The following is a 19,650-nucleotide window of genomic DNA, read 5'->3' on the forward strand; positions in this document are numbered from 1 at the left end:
TGGTACTATATAGAACTCATTGCTGATCATTGGGGTGTGTTTTTTTTTCACGCATATAAAGAAAAAAAATCTTATTTTTTTTTGTTGGTGATACAAAATTGATTTCAATCTTCAATTTCAGGTACAATATTACTACTGTTGCTGTACACTTAGCCTCTCCTGTTTCCATAGTAAATGCGTCTTTTTCTCTCTGTTGACATCAGTTAACCCAAGCATGGCATCGACTAAACGGACTTAATTTGGGTAGCGTCTATGAATTTGTTGATAAAATAACGGGTTTTGTGTAAAATTAAACGAATTATCTTTTATTGAAGTTTTCGCAAGGCATTTTGTAAACTTTGTTTGGTACAACAATTTTACACACACCTTGCATTATATACCACAGAAAACTTTTGCTTACTTTTTTTATCTGATTTATGGGAGGAAAAAAAACCAAGGGAGTAAGCTGCTGTTAAAACTAACTCGGTTTCGTTCTGCTGCTGTTCACATATTTTATCCATATCAGGGTTTGCTTTGCTTATATTAATTCTAAGGACATAATGGAAGTATAACTCCGAAATACAGATGCAGTCGCCCGTCATGACACAAAGAAGCGGTAGCGTGGTAGTTCCCGAGTGCCATTATGACCACTCCAATCAAATATCTGTACATATCACCAAACAAAATTATATATTTACATTCTACTGTGTTTTTCCATTAAATTCCGTGATGTTTAAATGCCTCTAAATGCAACTCCTATTCACTGCGTATGAATTTACTAGTTATTTACATAAGTAGTTCTCAAACAGTGATTTCTATGTTATCGGTTAAAAAATGTATTTCATGAATGTTGTCAAAACACCATGTTTTATAATTATTCAACAAAAAAATTGATTTTGTTGTTAAAAGCAACATTTCAAGAGTTATTTATCATGGATTATATTTTCATGCTCGTCGATCTCATCTCAACAGTCTATGTGAAAACCAGTTTAAACCGGTTTTACAAAACAGCTGTTCTTGCTGTTACTTATTCACTCCCTCCATGATCTGCACTTTATATAGATTTATTTAAGTAAACAATTGATTTCTTCAGTAAGGGAATGTAAATATAAGCATTGAATGATTTATTTTTGACGTCGTCGTGTCAATAACTGCCGTCAGGTGAGCAGACAAATTATCATAACGCGCTAACGCGCGTTATTCAATTTGTCTGCTCACCTGACGGCAGTTATTGACACGACGACGTCAAAAATGAATCATTCAATGCTATAATAATGCGTACTGTATTGACAGTACACTTGCTGAAAGATGTTCAGAAATTCTATTGTCGATATTGATTCTCTTTTATGCATAGTTGCAGGTTTCCACACAACTAATTCTTAGCTACAGATAGTTCTGTAATGACTGCAGTATTTCGCAAAATGTTGAAAAATTCTGCCTTAAAGATAAAGGAACTGTTTTTTATTTCTTAGAAATATTGAATAGAAATTGAGAACCTGGATTCTGTTCGAATATTTTTTTTAAATGAATATTTTAGCGTCTTTTATTTCATTGCAATTTTTTGCAGGGCAATTATAATATTTTAAGAACTATATTTTAGTGCATGTTATTATGTTTTCAATAAATATGACTTTTGAATATAACTGTTTATTTCACTCAAAACCACGTTGGTACAATATAATTCCTTTTTCCTTCATACGCGCAGTACAGAGAAATACTGCTAACACATATCAATTAGGTAGTACATATACATATACTGTATTCTAAAAGATTACTTCAGCGTTATGTTATTTAATGTCTTCCGGTTTATTAAAGGGACATGGTCACGATTTTGGTCAAATTCTATTTTAATGTTTTTATTATTTACAATGCTTTAGAAATGCATTTCTAATGATCAAATAAAATTTGAGAGTCATTCGTAGAGTTATAAGCAAGATACAGGGCTAACAATTCTTTGCCAGGTAAACAAGGCTCGTGCCCTGTTTTTGTTTACGTAGTTTCAATATACCAGTAAAAATCTTTTTTCCAGCTTATTTGTCTATCTTTCTATTTATTTTAGGCATAGATAAACAGTTCCCAACGTTTAAAACATTCGTTTTAGGTTTAAAACTGAAATTTTTACTTCAGCGTTCATACTGTAAACAAACGCTTTGTTTACATAGCGAAGAATTTCAAGCTCTGTTACTCGCTTATTACTCAACAAATGACAATCAAATTTTGGTACCTATTAAAAATTCCTTTATGATTCATTTAAAATCGGAAAAATAAGTTTTGACCAAAATCGTGACCATGCCCCTTTTAAGTGTTTTCAATCACTTTTTCTTTCCTTATTGCATACTCATAATGTAACGTATAATGTGATTTATGTTAATAACAGATATTGTTACATTAAATTGTAAAGAACTGTCTTAATGACTTGTATTCAAAATTGATATTTATCAAATGTAAACTTTTAATTAAATGCATCCTTTTTATGTACGCAGTTTAATTTGTAATTAAATCTCTGTCACTTGGAATACTTCTTTCGGAATAGTCATACATTTATTTTCAAAAGTATACATGACTTAATCTTTTCAGTAAGGCATTGCTTTTTTACAGTTTTTAAAAAATCAAAATATGCTCTAAAGAAAAGAGGTATCCTGCAGTTAATATTTCGTCTAAACTGTAGCGCTTTTGCTAACATAAAACATTTTCACTATTATGCAATACATGTATTTAGTTAAAATACATTTAAAGAAACGCAAATTTAAAAAATACTTATACGAGTCTTAGTTATGTTAGTTATCTTACACGACACTATGTTTTGTGAAAGCTATTTAAATTATAAAAAATAGTTAGTATGCAATAAAGTTGAATAGTATTTAAACCACATGGTACGAAAAGAACCCAATAAAAATTGTTTAACGGGAATCATAGTTCGCGATAACATTAGTTTCATTTTGGTTTTACGTGGTCTTCGTACTTAAATGAGACAAATATTTCAATTACTGACACATCAATGCATATAGCTACATGAACATGTACATACATGTATATTGAAAATGTAAGGCCTAGTGGTAATTTAACACGTAGTTGTTTTTGATTTTGCGGTCGCTTGTTTGATTCTCCATTATAGTAAAAGCAACACCCAGATAATATGTCAATCAAAAAGGGTACCACTCTGTGATTTTGCAGGTAGTATGTAGGGAAGATTCTCGAATTACACATGTTGTTTCAGGTACATGTAGCGCTAGCAGTTGTCATGATGCAAGGATGTCGAGAACATCTGATCTCTGGATAAATGGACCCTCGAGGTGCTCACATTATAGGGGATGCTGCATATCGTCTCAAGGATTGGCTACTGACGTCTTACAGAGATAATGGACATTAAACCCCAACTCAACGCCACTATAATACGTGCTTTCTCAATTACACGAGTAACGGTTGCATTTCGTGTGTACAAAGATTACAAAATGTAGACACTCACAAAGTTGAAACTGCTGTTGACTTAATTATAATTGTTTGCTGCATTCTACACAATATTTGCATTCTGAACGAAGATGAAATGATAGACTACTTCGAAGATGAAAATGCGGTAAATCATAATCCTCTGCCGATAAATCAGGCAGGTGGAAATGCGGAAGCAAATGCCAAACGCGATAATATTGCAAACAGTCTTTGAACTTAGGAAGTGTTGATGCTTACATGTACTCCTCCTAGGCACCTGATACCATCTCTATCTTTTTAGAGGTCCATGTATTTGTATGCTCTGCTTTGAATTTGTATTTCGTTTTATGGATATTTGAGATAGTTGACAGTTTTTCATTGTCATGTTTCCTTTTTACAGATTTCTTTCTTGTCTGCAAATGTAATTCAAAACGTTCTTTTAAATTACAAAGACATAATTTTGTAACATTTATATGTTGTTTGAAAAAACTCATTAAAGCGTCATTAATCCATGCCGATTTAAACTCTTAATATGATTACTGTATACAAGGGTTTTTTTCTGACAGTTGATTGGTGAATGTTCAAAGGGTCAAATTAAAATAACCCTGTATATAATATTGACATGAACGATCAAGTACAGATTAGATTTTTGATTTGTTATTTTAAATAACACTTCAGACAGTGTATTAAGCAGGAAAATATAGGTTAAGTTAATCAACCTTTAATCAAAATGAAAATTTTCAACAAAAATCGATGTATATGTACCATAGTTTTATCAAACAAAGTATCAGCGAGAAATTGAGTATTTTCTCTGATATAACAAAACAATATCTATCTAAAGAAGATATCGAGTATTTTCTCTGATATAACACATAGATAGATAGATAGATAGATAGATAGATAGATAGATAGATAGATAGATAGATAGATAGATAGATAATCATAGAAATGAGGAATCGGGTATTTTCTCTCATATAACAAACAAAAAAATTACGTAAAGAATGTAAAAATGGCACTACTGAACTACAAATAAAGTGCAAAGAATGTGTTCATAATGTCCCATTGTAAAATCAAAGTACTGGAGTACTGAGGTGAGTTGATTTTATCGATTAACATTTATTTTACAATCAACTAATCTTGCATGGCAATTAGTTTCTAGTCTGTATTTGAATTACGAACTTTAATGTATGAATGTTTAGGCTTTTCTGACAAGAATTTCGAGAAACCCCATATGAATCATGTTGTGTAATATTTAAAGATAGATTTCAAACTATGCGAAACAATTCTAAAAATCGTATGGCTCCAAGCACTATTAATATCGAACTCTAGTCTCGTTCAACCAAAAGCTCGGCTGTCTCCATTAATCTCCGACAAGCGGGAGAGCCTCCCTGCTTGTTGGAGATTCACAGAGACAGCCGAGCGTCTGGTGGAACGAGACCTAATAACACTCTGGCGTAGGAACACATGAGACTACAAAAATATCTAAATTGTTCTTATTATATAAAATCTTACTATTTTCAAAATGTTTATAGCTTAACTTTATAACTTTCCTTGAAAAACAATGCTTCAGCATACATTACATCGAATTTTTCTATTATTTTCAAGAATTAAGTCTTGTCAGCGATGATGATTTGTGCTTAGGTCCAAACACTGTTTCACTTTCGGTTTGCCAGCGTAACTGCAGAGGAGAGTTTATTAAAATCAACTCCCAAAAAATCAATAATGCATTACTGATTACACTTTGTATATCACATTTTAAAATTACAGTTCTGGAAAATTTTACTTTTTAAAATGTTTTATGATAAAAACATACAAAATTAACTGTGAATTTAAATAGAGAATTTCTGTCTTAATTATACCCCCCCCCCCCCCGCAAACGAAGTTTGGGGGGATATATAGGAATCACCTTGTCCGTCTGTCTGTCCGTCCGTCCGTCCGTCCGTCTGTCTGTGCAATCGTGTCCGGTCCATATCTTTCTTATGGAGAAACATTGGAAGTTCTTACTTCACACAAAGATTACTTATGACCTAAGGGTGTGTCATGACCTTGACCGAAGGTCATTCGGGCAAGGTCAAGATCACTGGCAGAAAAAATACAAAATTCGTGTCGGTCCATATCTTTCTTATGGAGAAACATTGGAAGTTCTTACTTCATACAAAGATTGCTTATGACCTAAAGGTGTGTCATGACCTTGACCCAAGGTCATTCGGGCAAGTTCAGGGTCACTGGCAGAAAACATACAAAAATTCGTGTCCGGTCCATATCTTTCTAATGGAGAAACATTGGAAGTTCTTACTTCACACAAAGATTGCTTATGACCTAAGGGTGTGTCATTGGGCAAGGTCGAGGTCGTTGGGAAAAATAGTGCAAAATTCGTGTCCGGTCATCATCTTTCTTATGGAGAAGCATTGAATGTTCTAACTTCACACAAATATTGCTTAGGACCAAAGGATGTATCATGACCTTGACCCAAGGTCATTTGGGCAAGGTCAAGGTCACTGGCAGAAAAAGTGCAAAATTTGTGTCCGGTCATTATCTTTCTTATGGAGAAGCATTGAATGTTCTTACTTCACACAAATATTGCTTATGGCCAACAGTTTTAAAAAAAATAGAGCAGTTGTTGTTTAAAGAAAATAGACGGTGAAATAGATTCATCCAATAATTTCTATAATTGGAAAATTACACGCATTATGATTTTTATCTTAGCGGGGGTATCAATTGTGAGCTTGCTCACAGTACCTCTAGTTTTAATAGTCATCTTTTCTAATTTTCAAAGCGAGAACATATTTTGTTTAAACTATAGTACATTTACACATAGTAAATATAACTGTTGTATTTCAGACCTGCATACTAGACAAGATTTTAGATTTTAAGTTTGCTGGCACAACCTCTACATGCCATCGTGTGGCCACACTCGACAAATGCAGATTCAATTTTATTTATTTCCATATTCCATGCATATCTTGCAAACATCAGTATCTGTAAAACATAAATTTGTAATAATAGATGTGACAGATACAAAATTTGAAACCAAACAAAAATGCACTTGCTTTCAATACAAACAAGACAAATATAATTATGTAAGTATGACAGAAAAGTATAGATTTTAATACTAATAATCGTCAGTTGAAACCAAAAAAATTGGAGGGGGGGGGGGTTCAAGATTCTAATGATCACATTTTTACATGCCACTATATACAGACTGAGAGTTTAGTTGTAATCTTGTGTTCTTTTAAAAAAAAATGAGCAAATATGAAGGGGAAAAATCACTACCGACAAATCAGCATTGGTTGGATAGATACACTCTATAAGTTAAGTCAAAGGCGATGTATTATAAAAGATGACCGATTTTTGAAAAGGTCAGTATTCAATGTTTCGAACATGTAAACCTTTCTACTTTTTTGCATCATTGGCTCCTTTTTTTAAGAAACTCAAGGAAACCGCCAAAGATTTCCATGTGTTCATTGTGCATGCCCTCCTTCCTTTGACACTCGTCATCATACCTTTTCCGTTGGGTGTCAATGAAATTTTTTAAGAACTTCACCAACTTCATTTGACCTTTTTCTCTATTTTGGCTCATATTCAAAAGATTCCTTTTTTATCTTCTTAGAAGCACTACTACATGAATTTTCTTATTCGGCATCAGACTAATTTTCAGTTAAATTTTGTTGCTGTTGCAGTTTCACTTGCAGTGAAAGGCTTTGAAGCTTTTGAATTACCACTACCAGAGAACACGTCAACAAAGGACTCTGCAATGTTTGGCTTTTCAGCCATGAAAGCCAACTCTTTTTATCATATGGGTAATATTTGAGATTCCTTCCTGATTTCTTATTATAATCATGCACATTTTTTAATCCCCTAGGAAATCCTCAAAAGGATTTTCTACGCCCCTCACATTGTGCATCTGTCATTATATGTCCTTTTCCTTCCAAAACTTTACATATTTTGTTCCACATTGATTTCTTTCTCAACTGTCCACTGTTAAGTAAATATTTGACAGAAGAAAGCACAGCATATAATACTGTGTCTTTATCACAACGAAATGTACCGCACGGAATGCTAACAGGACCGGTCATAATATTTAACTCATCATCATCATCATAACACTGTTCTCATTAATATTTGTCTTCAAATTGTCTCCCTTTCGAATGAAAATTACGTATTTTTTATGTATGAAATTTGTATGATTACGTCAAAACTTTCATTCTTTTGAATGAGAACATGTGTTGGGGCAATGCATAGATTATCTTTGTATGTTTTTGTCACCACAATCAGTGATTCACACTTCAAATTCACTTTGAATACCTCTCTATCCAACCATTATAGATAATCTAAAATTAGGACCATACCAGCTAAAATAAGTAAATAAAGAAACGGCTAAAAATATCAGCTTGAAACAGAACAGAATTATAAACTGAAAAATTTCATTCAATTTATAACGATAATGCAATATGCCTAATGATTCAGAATAAAGCCTAAATGCCTAGTTGCAATTCCGATAGCTTACTGAGAAAGTCTTGAAAATGCTAAATTGAAAGTAAAAGGAACCGACAAGACTTTTTTGAGTCAATATTTCTGACACAACTAGTTTGCAATGTAAACTTTGTAAAGATATGAGAAACTACTTTACCTATGAATGGTAAGTATTTAAAAAATAATTTCAAAATCCCTTCATGACGTCATTCATCACTAAAACACACTTTATTCATACAACGCCCCGCTTTGATTTCTCAAGTTCAAAAGGAACCGCCATCTCAATATCCAATGTAAACAAAACAAGAATATTCCAATCCCGGATGAAGTAAATTACAAAACCAAATGAGGAGAAAATATTTCCGAAATACTTATTTTTTTAAATTTGTGATTTTTCTCATTCCTCTCTATATATTCTATATTGTATTGAAAATCGCCATTGTGATAACAATATGGCCGCTATGCAAATTAGTAAAATGTACACCATTTCTCCATATGGGTTTAAAATAGTTAAATCAATGTTGATTTCTCTGGAAAGAAGATCTAGAGTGTAAAACAAATTTCAGTTTTGTACTTGTGATATATAAAAAGTCATGAATATGACGAACGTTATGCATTTGTGAAAAGAAATGTTGTATTCTAATTGGGAAACTGTTATGACAGTCACCAAAAGAGCTACCAAATGAACCTTATTCAAAATACTAAATCAAACATATTGATAATTTAAAAAAACGAGTGATAACATTAGTTCCAATGTTATTAGTATTTCAATTTTTCATATTGTTCTTGTTAGCAAATTAATTTTATTAAACGAGCGAATGTTAACATTGCCGTAGTTTATGGTAACGTTCCTCTTATTTTCCGTGACAAAAACCTGTCTCCTCAGAAGACCATCTCATTTTGCAATATTGCAGAATTTGGCAAAATGGTAGATCATGCAATGAAATCGTTTTAACTGCAATAAAGAACTTCAAATTTAGATGCATTAAAATATTTACAAAAAATTTTCAATGGCAGCCCACGAACCAGTATAACAAACGGGATCAAGTAGATCCTGGTGCAGAAAGCAATCCATTCTGTCATGTCAATACACAGAGAAGGGTTGGTTTATTTTGGGGATGATGTTTCAGTACCAATGGGCTTTACCAGGCTGTATCGGTTATTTCTTAAATCTACTTTATGGTAAACATTTCCTTGATTTTCATTCACATGGGATCTGCTAACAAACATTTTGTCGTACACATTGTTCGGGCAATCCACGTATAGATTCGTATCGCTGTCAATTATTTGTTGGTTCTGTGTAGTTTCTAGTTCCTGTTCTACGTCTGTTCCCCTAAATGGTAAAAGAAAACTGACTTCTTTATTTGGTTCAATTTCATCGTATAGCACTGCTGGTTTTTTAAACTTAGTCTCTTTTATTTCCTTAGTAAGTTTGTCTTTCGTCTCTCTATTGACACTGAAACAAAAACAAAAATATCTGACAATCTTTTATTCTAATTGAAAAGGAAAAGTTTTCAAACTATTATTTTACAGTGTTTTCTTGATTTTCATTCATTCATTCAGATTGGGTTTGTTAACAAACATCTTATCCTACACGCTGTTCGGACATTCTACTTACGAATTTAAATCGCTGTCAATCATTTGTTTGTTCCCGGTAGTCTTTGTTTCGTTCTCTTCATTGGTTCTTCTTAAATGCGAAATAAAAGTGAGTTCAATCTCAGGTTCAATGGCATCGTACAATACTGCTGTTGCTGAAATTTTGGCCTCTCCCGTTTCCAAAGGAATTGCGTCTTTCTTCTCTTTGTAAACACTGCAACCAAACAAAAATGACTGGTAGTCTATCCTACTTGTAAGAAAGGAAACAAGTTAATGTGGCTTGGAACACCTTTGATATTAACGCGGATAAAAGGTCATTATAATCATAATGCTTTCACTGGTTGGGAATTTTTAAGTTTTTATTACATTATTTGATCAAATATATGTTTTAAACAATTTTTGAAATAGAAAAATATATAGGCCCCTGTGGGATTTTAACTCATGACTAACAGATCAGTAGTTTACGCTCCAACTTATAACACCGTTAGGTAACAATTTATAGGGGGAAAACAAAAAAATGATACTTGATTTTATTGTATATTTCGATAGGAAAAGACGTCCCATACGACCTTAAAGTATTTCCTATTTGTTTAATTGTATAACTCTTATTTCATAAGTGGCAATTGAAACGAAACTCACCTCGAACGTCGCTGTTTATAAAAAGCTCGGATAGATAATATGCACACGCATATGACAATCACTCCCATTACCGCAACAGAAAGGACTGTAAAAGATGTGTATTTCAGATTTTTAAGAACCATACATAAACTACAGTGTAATAGCAACGAATCATTTTAAACTTATTATTTGAGTAGCTATCTATTATGTTATAAAACATTTTGTGACAAAATGGTGTGACCAGAACTTCATTACATTTAATTTCCTTAACATATATATATATACGTATCGATTTTGTACTATATAACCCATAATACAAATGACGCCAAAATGAGGCGCCGGCGGGGTTTGCTTATTTATATTTAAAGATTTAATCGTACGATGGCCTAAAAATATATAAATATAAGTAATAAGGAATCATTCTTTGAATATTATGAGGTGATAATTTCAGTCGGGGCGTGATCCAATCTATCATGAAGCCCTTCGGGCTTTATTGGATTTGATCACGCCCCGACCAAAATTATCACCTCCATGCGCGGATCCAGAAAATTTTTCCAGGGGGGGGGGGGGTCCGAAGGATAATTGTGTTTGCCAGGGGGGGTCCGAGGCATATTTTCGCGATAATTTTACTATGTAAATTTAATAAATTTTCATTTTCCAGGGGGGGTCGGGACCCCCCCCCCCCCCGACCCCCCCCCCTCTAGATCCGCGCATGACCTCATAATACTCAAAGAATGATTCCTTATTCCTTATATATATATGGGGGGGGGGGGTTGTGTGTGTGAAAGCTTATTATCAAACTCAAATGCCCTGCCATTGTTTTGCACGTTGTATATAGCCCTGACCAAATTAAACACAGGGTACACATTGTCAAGGAAGGACGGAAATTTACATCACTATATAAATATTTGAGCATTTTATTTCTGAAATATGCATATTATACTGTTATGCATATTCAAAAGGTGTCAATTTGAATTTGATAATCATATTACTTGAATATTGTCTGTGAATTATTTGTTTGCTTATTACACCTGTTTACACAATGTTATATCAACATGTTACTAAATATGTAAATTAAAGAATATTAGCATTAATACGTGATATAGGGAATTTGAATTTACAAACAAATGCAATACACAATCTCCCTGTCAACCATTTGTCACATTCTCTTGCAAGCAACAAGAAGATATTTTTTGAATAATTATTGCGGAGCGCTTGTTGTGATAAATCATTTTATACTGAGATGCTATTGGTCCGACAGCAAGATAAAAAAGAATGAAAAATAGAGGTTTATTTTGGACCATCAATCTTTAAGTTAGGTTGAGGTAACAGTAATGGAAAACCAGCCAAAGATATCGTGTGATGGCGATGTGATGTATATTATGATATGATGAGTATATTTTATTACAATAAACAATTGTAGGTGCCGGTACATGTATGTAAACATCATTATATACTTACTTGAAAGCACGAAAGGATCTGGAAATGAAATGGCACTCATTAGTTACAATTATATTTTAAAGACGATAGTTTATCAAACTGAATGTTATTAAATATTTGTTTGTGAGAAAATTATGTTCGGAGCTTTAAAGGGGCATGGTCACGATTTTAGTCAAATTTTATTTTTCTGTTTTTATTATTTACAATGCTTTAAAAATGTATTTCTTTTTATCAAATTAAATTTGGGTGCCAGTCGATGAATTGTAAGCAAGATACAGAGCATACAATTCTTCGTCATGTAAACAAGGCTCGTGTCCTGTTTTTGTTTACATAAGTTCAATATACCAGTAAAAAATCTTTTTTGTTCCTTTGTTATTAAGAGACTGCACTAGATTTAGACTGCACTAGATTTTTTGATGAAAATAGGAACACATAACATAGTTGAAGATGAAAATAGGCCATTTATTCCAATAAATGACAAAGATCTAAAAACCATTAAATATTGAGGGGGTCAGACGGGACTAGAAAAACACCGCTGATACATTTTCAAAATATATAGCTTGTTGTGATAAATCATTTTATACTGAGATGTTATTGGTCCGACAGCAAGATAAAAAAGAATGAAAAATATTATTTTGGACCATCAATCTTTAAAGTCAGGTTGACGTAACAGTAATGGAAAACCAGCCAAAGATATCGTGTGATGGCGATGTGATGTATATTATGATATGATGAGTATATTTTATTACAATAAACTATTGTAGGTGCCGGTACATGTATGTAAACATCATTATATACTTACACGAAATCTCGAAAGGATTTGAAAATGAAATGGCACTCATTAGTTACAATTATATTTTAAAGACGATAGTTTATCAAACTGAAGTATTACAAGTACAGACACTGTATCGCCAATTAACAATGAAAGAACCTGATTAGATTAGATCACAATTGATAAAAAGGGCTTTGTGTGTCTAAAAAATAATAATCATCTCAACTCTATGTTATTAAATATTTGTTTGTGAGAAAATTATGTTCGGAGCTTTAAAGTATTAAATTACATTTCAAAGTAAATGACCCCAACTCTGCTGTCAATTCATGTTAATGTTGATGGGTTTTTTCTTCACATACTTATGAGTAACCAAACATAAAATTCATGAGAATATTGAAGCTAAAAATTCAATTAGGAAAGCCTCGCGAGAATTTGACGTTAATGAGAAATAGTGCATATGCCGAAAATACTTGTACATGTTCTAAAATATCAAGAATACAGTTTAATTTCACATTCATGTTTTATTTAAACTTGAATGTACTTTGATAAAGAATATAAATGACTATTTGCACCTGGTAGTTGAGAAGCTATTGTAGACGACGTGTTGCTGATAATTGTTGTTTGATTCACAGACAGTGTTGTTTTCGAGCTAGTCTCTGGAATACTAGATGACTTCTGGTTTGTGGTAGATGAAATAAGACTGGTTGTGGATTGCGGTTCGCTTGTGGTGTAATGGGGTTGGCTTGTGTTGGCTTGTGTTGTATTGCAGTTCGCTTCCGTTGTATTGTGGTTCGCTTCCGTTGTATTGTGGTTCGCTTCCGTTAGACAGTGTTTGACATTAGATGTGTCAACTTTTGATTGTGGTGTTGTGGTTTCCATTTTTAGGGAGTTCGTTTGATCTGTTGTAGTCATCTGGTTAATAAAAAATATTTTGAAGTCCATTGATAATTATATTTAACTAGTTGTCTTAAAAACTGAAATATTTGATGCAAATTTACGGGTGTCTTTCATCTTATTATTTTATAAAAGATGCAATTTTATACATACCTTTTCTTGATAATGTAACAAACAAAAATTCCTAACGTACAACAACTTCCCTTTTGCAGCTTAAAATGATAAAAATAAAAAATATTGTGACACTTTGTAATTGGTGTGAATTATTTCCGGGAAAGATTTAGTTATTCAACAAGGCCCATTGTTTTAATGAACATTTGTCGAACAATCATTTAATTTGTATTACTTTTACTTACAGTTTGATTGTTCAAAAATGAAATGTGATCCTCACTGCTGTTGCAAAATAGAATTTAAAACTCAAATTGTAATATGTGTGGTGAAGTAAGGAAAATGTATAAGAGGAAGAGGAATTTAAATCATATTGCGGTAAAAATTGGCAAACGCCTGTTGTTACCAAATAAATTGATATTTTGACGTCATTTTTCTCTTACCAGAATAACTTTTAACCTCAAACTAATAAAAATTAATCACATAACGCGCTCATTATTTTACTAGGGAAAAAATGATTTCACTGATATCTGTTTTGTTTCTAAAACGGAGTACAAATATATTTAACTAAGTTTATGTAGTTTCTCGGAGGGGGAGTACACATCGCGCCATATCGTATGTATTGCTCTTTTATGGCTTCTTGAATAGTTGAAGCTTAGAGCATCGATTTAATATGAAATCTGGAGATCAAGTAATCTTGCCTGGCTTTATCTAAACTCACGTGAAAATTATTTGGAATGCTGATATAAGACACCCGCTCTTTTACCTGATCACAGTTCATGCTTATCCCATTGCTTAGAAATGATGGAAACGAAACGGACTTTACTAAACTTGAAAAGGAAGTTTCCCCTGTAATATTTAGCATGTTGTTAAAGGGGAAATAAAACATGTCAACTCAGAAAGCAAAGTTAATTGTGAATAACATAAGAGAATACATTTTCTAATTCCGAAAATGCAATGTGTTAATTATTCCAAATTAAGAACGAAGACGAACACTCGGCTTTATCTATATTATAAACCCTTGAAAACAAAGGCCCTTATATAAACACTTAAGTTTTATAAGACTTTAGTACAATGTATTCCATATGAATGCCCATGTATTTAAGATGTTTTATAAATTTCATACTTCATAAATAGCTGAGAGAGAGTGAGAGGGGGAGAGAGAAAGAAAGAGGGAGAGAAATAATAACATTCTTATTCAAACATTCACTTTGTAATACTGATTTTAAATTTTAAAAAAAAAATTAAGTGGAGAATATATATCTTTTGTTTCAACATTGTAGTTTGTTCATTTTGGAAACATTACCAACAGGACTTTGTGAAGACTGTTAAGGAGAAAAAGATAAATCAGACTACCGCAGTTGCCCAACATCTCCAGACAGTGAGTCATCTGCAAATCTCTCCCATAAAAAAACATTTGTTGTTTTTGACAACGAAGCAATAGGATGGTCTCGGTCGTCTGATATAGCACAGCTTTTTTTCATATGATGGCAAGAGTTACTTGAATTATAACATTGATATGTACCAAAAAGCAAGGGATATTACAGGGTTGTCTTATTATTCATAGAAGAATCACACGAATCGTCATGGTAAACGGTAGACAACACCAGTATAAATCGGGGATTTTTAAATTTTCGTAAATCAAAGAGATGTCCCGTACTTGTTTAGCAAAAAATTTAATTTTCAACTGTTCCACTATGCTTTAGATATTTTGAAAATTCTTAGTATGATGCACATAGGGTCTTAAAGATAAGATGTTTAAAGTTTATATCAGCTATTTGAAGAGAAACTGCACTGTTATTGTCGAAAAAAATAACACATTTCAATTTCAGGTGACGAAATTAGAAGCCTGCTTTACATCTGTAATTTTTGAAAAGAAAATTCCAAAGGCTAAAGCAAGACGTCTTGCGTTCTCTGGATATGGTTTGAACTTTTTAAGTCTTCCGTTCAAGGGAGATCGGAACTTTGGTGTAAAAAGTATTCTACAAGAGCGCGATTTAAAAAAGAAGATCAAGGTGTTATCCAAACTTTTATTTGGGGCCAAATGTACAGAGAAATAGAACTGTTTTATTGTTCCTGTCAAATATTAACTTAAATATCTGTCTATCTGTCTGGCTGATATTCTGTTGACTTGTGTTTTATTATTGAATTAATTTTATATACGTAAATAATAAAATTAATCTTAATCACCAGTACAAGGTCTTATTCATTTAAGTCAATTTAGTTTGAAACTTCCTTTATTGTTTAGGTGAAAAACAATAACGCCATCTGACAATTTTAAATGACTATTTAAGACCAGTTCTCTGTAAAAATCACACATATTCAAAATAGGGTGGACACAGCATCTCTCAGAATTTCTTGAAACTTGTCACATGGTATCATATTAGGTTGAAACTAACATGCATGACCATTTTTTTTTCTCAGCCTCTCCCGTTACCATGGTAACAGGAATGCAAAATTTTTGACCAAAATGGCCGATTTTTTGCATAGCTATTTTGTAAAAACTAGGCTTTTTACATGATTTGTTTTACACCCCTGCATCATACTGAACCCTGATTACTAATATTTTTTGAAACTACTATACCAACACTTTAGATTGACATATTTTATATTTTGCATGAATATTTTGAAACATTGTAATACTAAGTACTAAAGTTGCTAAAATAGGGTTTGAAAATTTTGAAAAAAAAATGAAAAAATTGAATCAAGTTGGATCAAAATAAAAGAAATATGCAGGATCATCAAGAAATATCACTTACATCATCTAAAACTAGAGGCTACATAAAATGAAAATCATTAGAAATATTCATGGGCAAATAATTACAAATGTTGTTTGCAACCAAATGAAAAATCGTCAAATTGGCAATATGCCAAATTTAAGATTTCATACATGTATCATGTAGCATCATACAGAATCTTTTTATAACAATAATGAAACCAATTAAAGCTTTACAGCTGAACAAATATTACAGTATTTGAAACATATATTGAAAAAATATGATTATAAATGAAAGGTTTCATGGAATAATTCTGGAACAACAACCCCCCCCCCCCCCAATTCATGTATATGCCAAACACATGTAACAATTTTCATACATGTATCACGTTGTGTGTCATACAGAATCTTTCAATAAATACATGTAATTCAACAAGGTAAAGCTTCACATTTGAACATCTAAGGCAATGATCAAAACAATAATCATTTATCAGTAATAAAACAATTCTGGAGCACCCCCCCCCCACACCTGAATTCACCATTATGTGAAATAACAGTTTTCATACATGGATCATGTAGTGCAGCATACAAAATCTTTGACACTCTAATTCAACAAGATTAAGCTTCACATCAAAACAGCTATGACAGTGTTTAAAACACACACTAAAAAATATAATCATGAATAAAGGTATAATAAAAATTTTCTTGAACATCTCCCTCTCCCAAACCTAGATTCACCATTTTGCCAAATAACAGCTTTCATTCATGGATCATACAGTGCAGCATACAGAATCTTTCTATAAATTCAACAAGGTTAAGCTTCATACCAGTTATATGACTAACTATGACAGTGTTTGAAACACAAATCTAATATGATAATATATAAAGGCATGGTAAAGTATATCTGGAACACACCCAAACCTCAGTAGAATTTAGAACATACATGTATCGATCATGACTACCGACAAGAGTTTGTACTCTGAAATACAAATAAGAATGGTATTACAAAGTATATACTGCTAGGTACACTAGAATAAACCCTTTCTGTTCTGTAAAATCAATTTTGTTACAATACTCACAATTACAGTTGCATTGATTATATTAACAAAACTAAAGCAAAATGTTAATTTTTAGGCGCATCTTTGACTTAAAGTCAAGACTTCATATTTATGACATTACAATGATCAGTGTTCAAGCTCAAGATTGTGCTTCTACAAAGTGGTCTGATTTATAATTCTGCATACTATGACAATTCCTCAAATGTAAACATAGCTAATAAATGACAACATTAAAAGTAAGTGATTATATCTTCTGTGAAAGCATCTTAGAAAATTTGATCATACAGTAGCAACCAAGATTATATTCTTGATGAACTTTTAAATATAGCTGTTTACTATTTGAATAAAAGACATGAATATTATGAAAGGTCTTTCAAGATTTCATTTTTAAACAGAAATAATCTTTCCTCTTCTGTCGCTGCCAATACATCGTCTCTGTCCATTTTTTTCTCCTTAAGTCCATTTCTGGAAAAGAAACTGGAAATCTGCTGGCTTGTTAGGAATTCAGACTTTCTGAATCGATTCTGTCCATTTCTCTGTTCTGTTCTCATTTCCTCTGCCACCTTTAATGGATCTTCTTTTCTTCCTGTTACTTTACCAGCATTGAATTTATCCAATAAAAACTGTTTCTGGTCTTCTGTAAATCTCGTTTTTGGTTTATGGACTTTGAGTGCCCATCCCATTTCTTTCAAAGGTGGGGTATAGTCATCAACCTCTACTTCTGTTGAGATTAACTGACTATTAGCTGATGAGAAAGCTCCAGAGCTCAGTTTTGAACAATACTTCAGCTTGCACCTATCTGGCATGGAACGCAATGCAGCATGATCATTTTTGCAACCAACAATAAGATGGGCATCAAGATTTGACGAAGTCCTGAAGGAGCTCATAAATCCTTCTTTTGGGCAAACAAACACTTTCTTTTGTTTAAGTACAACGTCTGGTACATCTTCGTCTGTTTCATCTTAAATGAAAGATAGTTTAATGTTACTGAACATCCTTTACAATGAAACTATCTATGGGTTAAATATAAATATTTTATTTTTAAGTAAAATGGGTACTTATAAATATAAATATAGATTGATATATATATAAAAATTATTTATGATATAATTATAATATACCATTATCAGAATCTGTGTCTGATTCCACCACATCTGCTGGGACCACAAGATCGGCATCAAACAAAACTCTCAGAGGGGTTGTGCTAATTTTACCTTGGATGAGAAAATCCCAAGGATACTGTTTTCCTGAAAATAAGGAAATGTAAACTATATATACATGAAAATGTTAATTAACAGTGGCATTTTCTTGTAAAAAAAAAATTAAATATATACATGTACATGTAGTATCAAGCACTACATGTATAATTTGTCTGAGAATCTAAGAAATGTTTTACCCTTTTCTTAGAGAAGCAATTTTTTCTTTAAATTGAAAAATTACAATGTATCAAAGTAATTATCAAACTGAAAAACTTTTACATTAAATATTTTTCTTACTTAACTAATACATGTAATACCTTGATTTTGATTTTCCAATGTAAATACTAAATATATTTTATTATTAGTACTAACTAGTATTTATAGTAGTAACCTATCGTTAGTACATGTATTAACTTTCAAGGTTTGGCTATATACCTGTCCCAATCTCGAAAGCTTTCCAAACAGTGAGGCCAGGGGCATCAAACACAAAATTGTGAAATTTTGTGATGGATGGAATACTTCGGATGGGCTTGTCTCCGTCAATTACCACAGTAGGGCTAACAACCTTCACTAAGTACTGTCCATGTTGCTGTGAATCTATAGCCTACAAAATTGCAATAGTGTTTTCAGACATACCAAATGTCTGGATTTAAAAAGATAATCCTAGACCTTCAAGTTTACTTTTGCTAAGGTGATCAAAAACTTACTCTTTTCATATCTGTAGCACAAGTAACATCATGTCCCTCATTGATGTAGCGCTTTATGGAACATTTCAAATGCGATGCCTTTCTGTCACAATCTCCTTTACCGGCCTGAGCTTCACAGAAGTTGAACGAGTGAAGACGACTTCCAAGCTCTTGATAAAGTATTGAAAAAGTGAGGGAGCTCTTGTAGCATCCTGCGTTGTCTGTCCAAAAGTTTACTTTTGAAATTCCATGGACACTTGCAACAGTATCAACTAGGATAGCTGCAGTGACTGAAGAATCTTGGGAAAATGGACCTTCAAGAATATGAACACATGTAAATATTTCTGTGTCATGTTTTCCCTTCAAGTAAACCACACTGATGTGCCAGCTGATGCCTCTTTTGGCAAACCAATCTGTCTGGCCTTCTCTGTACTTCCTGGGAAGAAATTTCATGGCCCAATCTCCAACTATGAATGCTTCACCATCATCCAAGCACTGTGTTATAGTCCGCTGTGCACGTTCCTGATTTTTGGATCTCACGATATGGCATCTCCACTCGCATATGTTTGAGACAGCATTTTCAACCTGTAAAAGCGAACATAAATATATATATATTGTTTTCATGAATAGTGATAAGGTTTTAAAAGTTTTTTGTCATTTTCAAGTTGAGCACATGCTAGAAATC

At 32.6% G+C, this 19,650-nt stretch overlaps 1 protein-coding gene, 2 long non-coding RNA genes and 1 pseudogene across 4 annotated transcripts; 1 reads left to right on the top strand and 3 right to left on the bottom strand.

Moving 5' to 3' along the window:
* Positions 1 to 6,334: 6,334 nt before the first annotated feature.
* On the bottom strand, positions 6,335 to 13,857 carry LOC128184325 (uncharacterized). Of its 2 annotated transcripts, none has more exons than XM_052853869.1 (7): positions 13,555 to 13,857; positions 13,352 to 13,410; positions 12,877 to 13,216; positions 11,554 to 11,571; positions 10,114 to 10,198; positions 9,497 to 9,688; positions 6,335 to 9,211 (listed from the first exon to the last, which is right to left on the bottom strand). In XM_052853869.1, exons 3-7 carry the CDS (start codon positions 13,214 to 13,216, stop codon positions 8,986 to 8,988), a joined length of 861 nt encoding a protein of 286 aa, XP_052709829.1. In that variant the 5' UTR covers positions 13,352 to 13,410; positions 13,555 to 13,857; the 3' UTR covers positions 6,335 to 8,985. The 2 variants fall into 2 exon arrangements, with proteins under 2 accessions (XP_052709829.1, XP_052709759.1); XM_052853799.1 differs by having other exon boundaries at positions 6,335 to 9,334; positions 13,555 to 13,843.
* On the top strand, positions 13,579 to 15,556 carry LOC128184464 (uncharacterized). Its single transcript, XR_008243737.1, has 3 exons — positions 13,579 to 13,684; positions 14,590 to 14,687; positions 15,139 to 15,556. It is a non-coding gene; the product is annotated as an uncharacterized LOC128184464 (long non-coding RNA).
* Positions 15,557 to 15,601: 45 nt separating this feature from the next.
* On the bottom strand, positions 15,602 to 18,075 carry LOC128191999 (uncharacterized; annotated as a pseudogene).
* Positions 18,076 to 18,275: 200 nt separating this feature from the next.
* On the bottom strand, positions 18,276 to 19,075 carry LOC128168304 (uncharacterized). The gene is made up of 3 exons (XR_008241322.1): positions 18,987 to 19,075; positions 18,715 to 18,883; positions 18,276 to 18,327 (listed from the first exon to the last, which is right to left on the bottom strand). It is a non-coding gene; the product is annotated as an uncharacterized LOC128168304 (long non-coding RNA).
* Positions 19,076 to 19,650: the final 575 nt, after the last annotated feature.

Source organism: Crassostrea angulata, chromosome 1 (genome assembly GCF_025612915.1).
Source record: "Crassostrea angulata isolate pt1a10 chromosome 1, ASM2561291v2, whole genome shotgun sequence".
In the NCBI taxonomy this organism is placed as follows: domain Eukaryota; kingdom Metazoa; phylum Mollusca; class Bivalvia; order Ostreida; family Ostreidae; genus Magallana; species Magallana angulata.

What these genes read in the sequence shown, in the direction of transcription:
- LOC128184325 (XM_052853799.1), bottom strand. Translation starts at nt 13,216, where the DNA reads ATGACTACAACAGATCAAACGAACTCCCTAAAAATGGAAACCACAACA. An exon ending in TATAAACAGCGACGTTCGAG is followed by an intron (nt 9,689 to 10,113) that starts GTGAGTTTCGTT and finishes GTTTGGTTGCAG; the next exon opens with TGTTTACAAAGAGAAGAAAG. An exon ending in ATTGACAGCGATTTAAATTC is followed by an intron (nt 9,335 to 9,496) that starts GTAAGTAGAATG and finishes TTTTTGTTTCAG; the next exon opens with TGTCAATAGAGAGACGAAAG.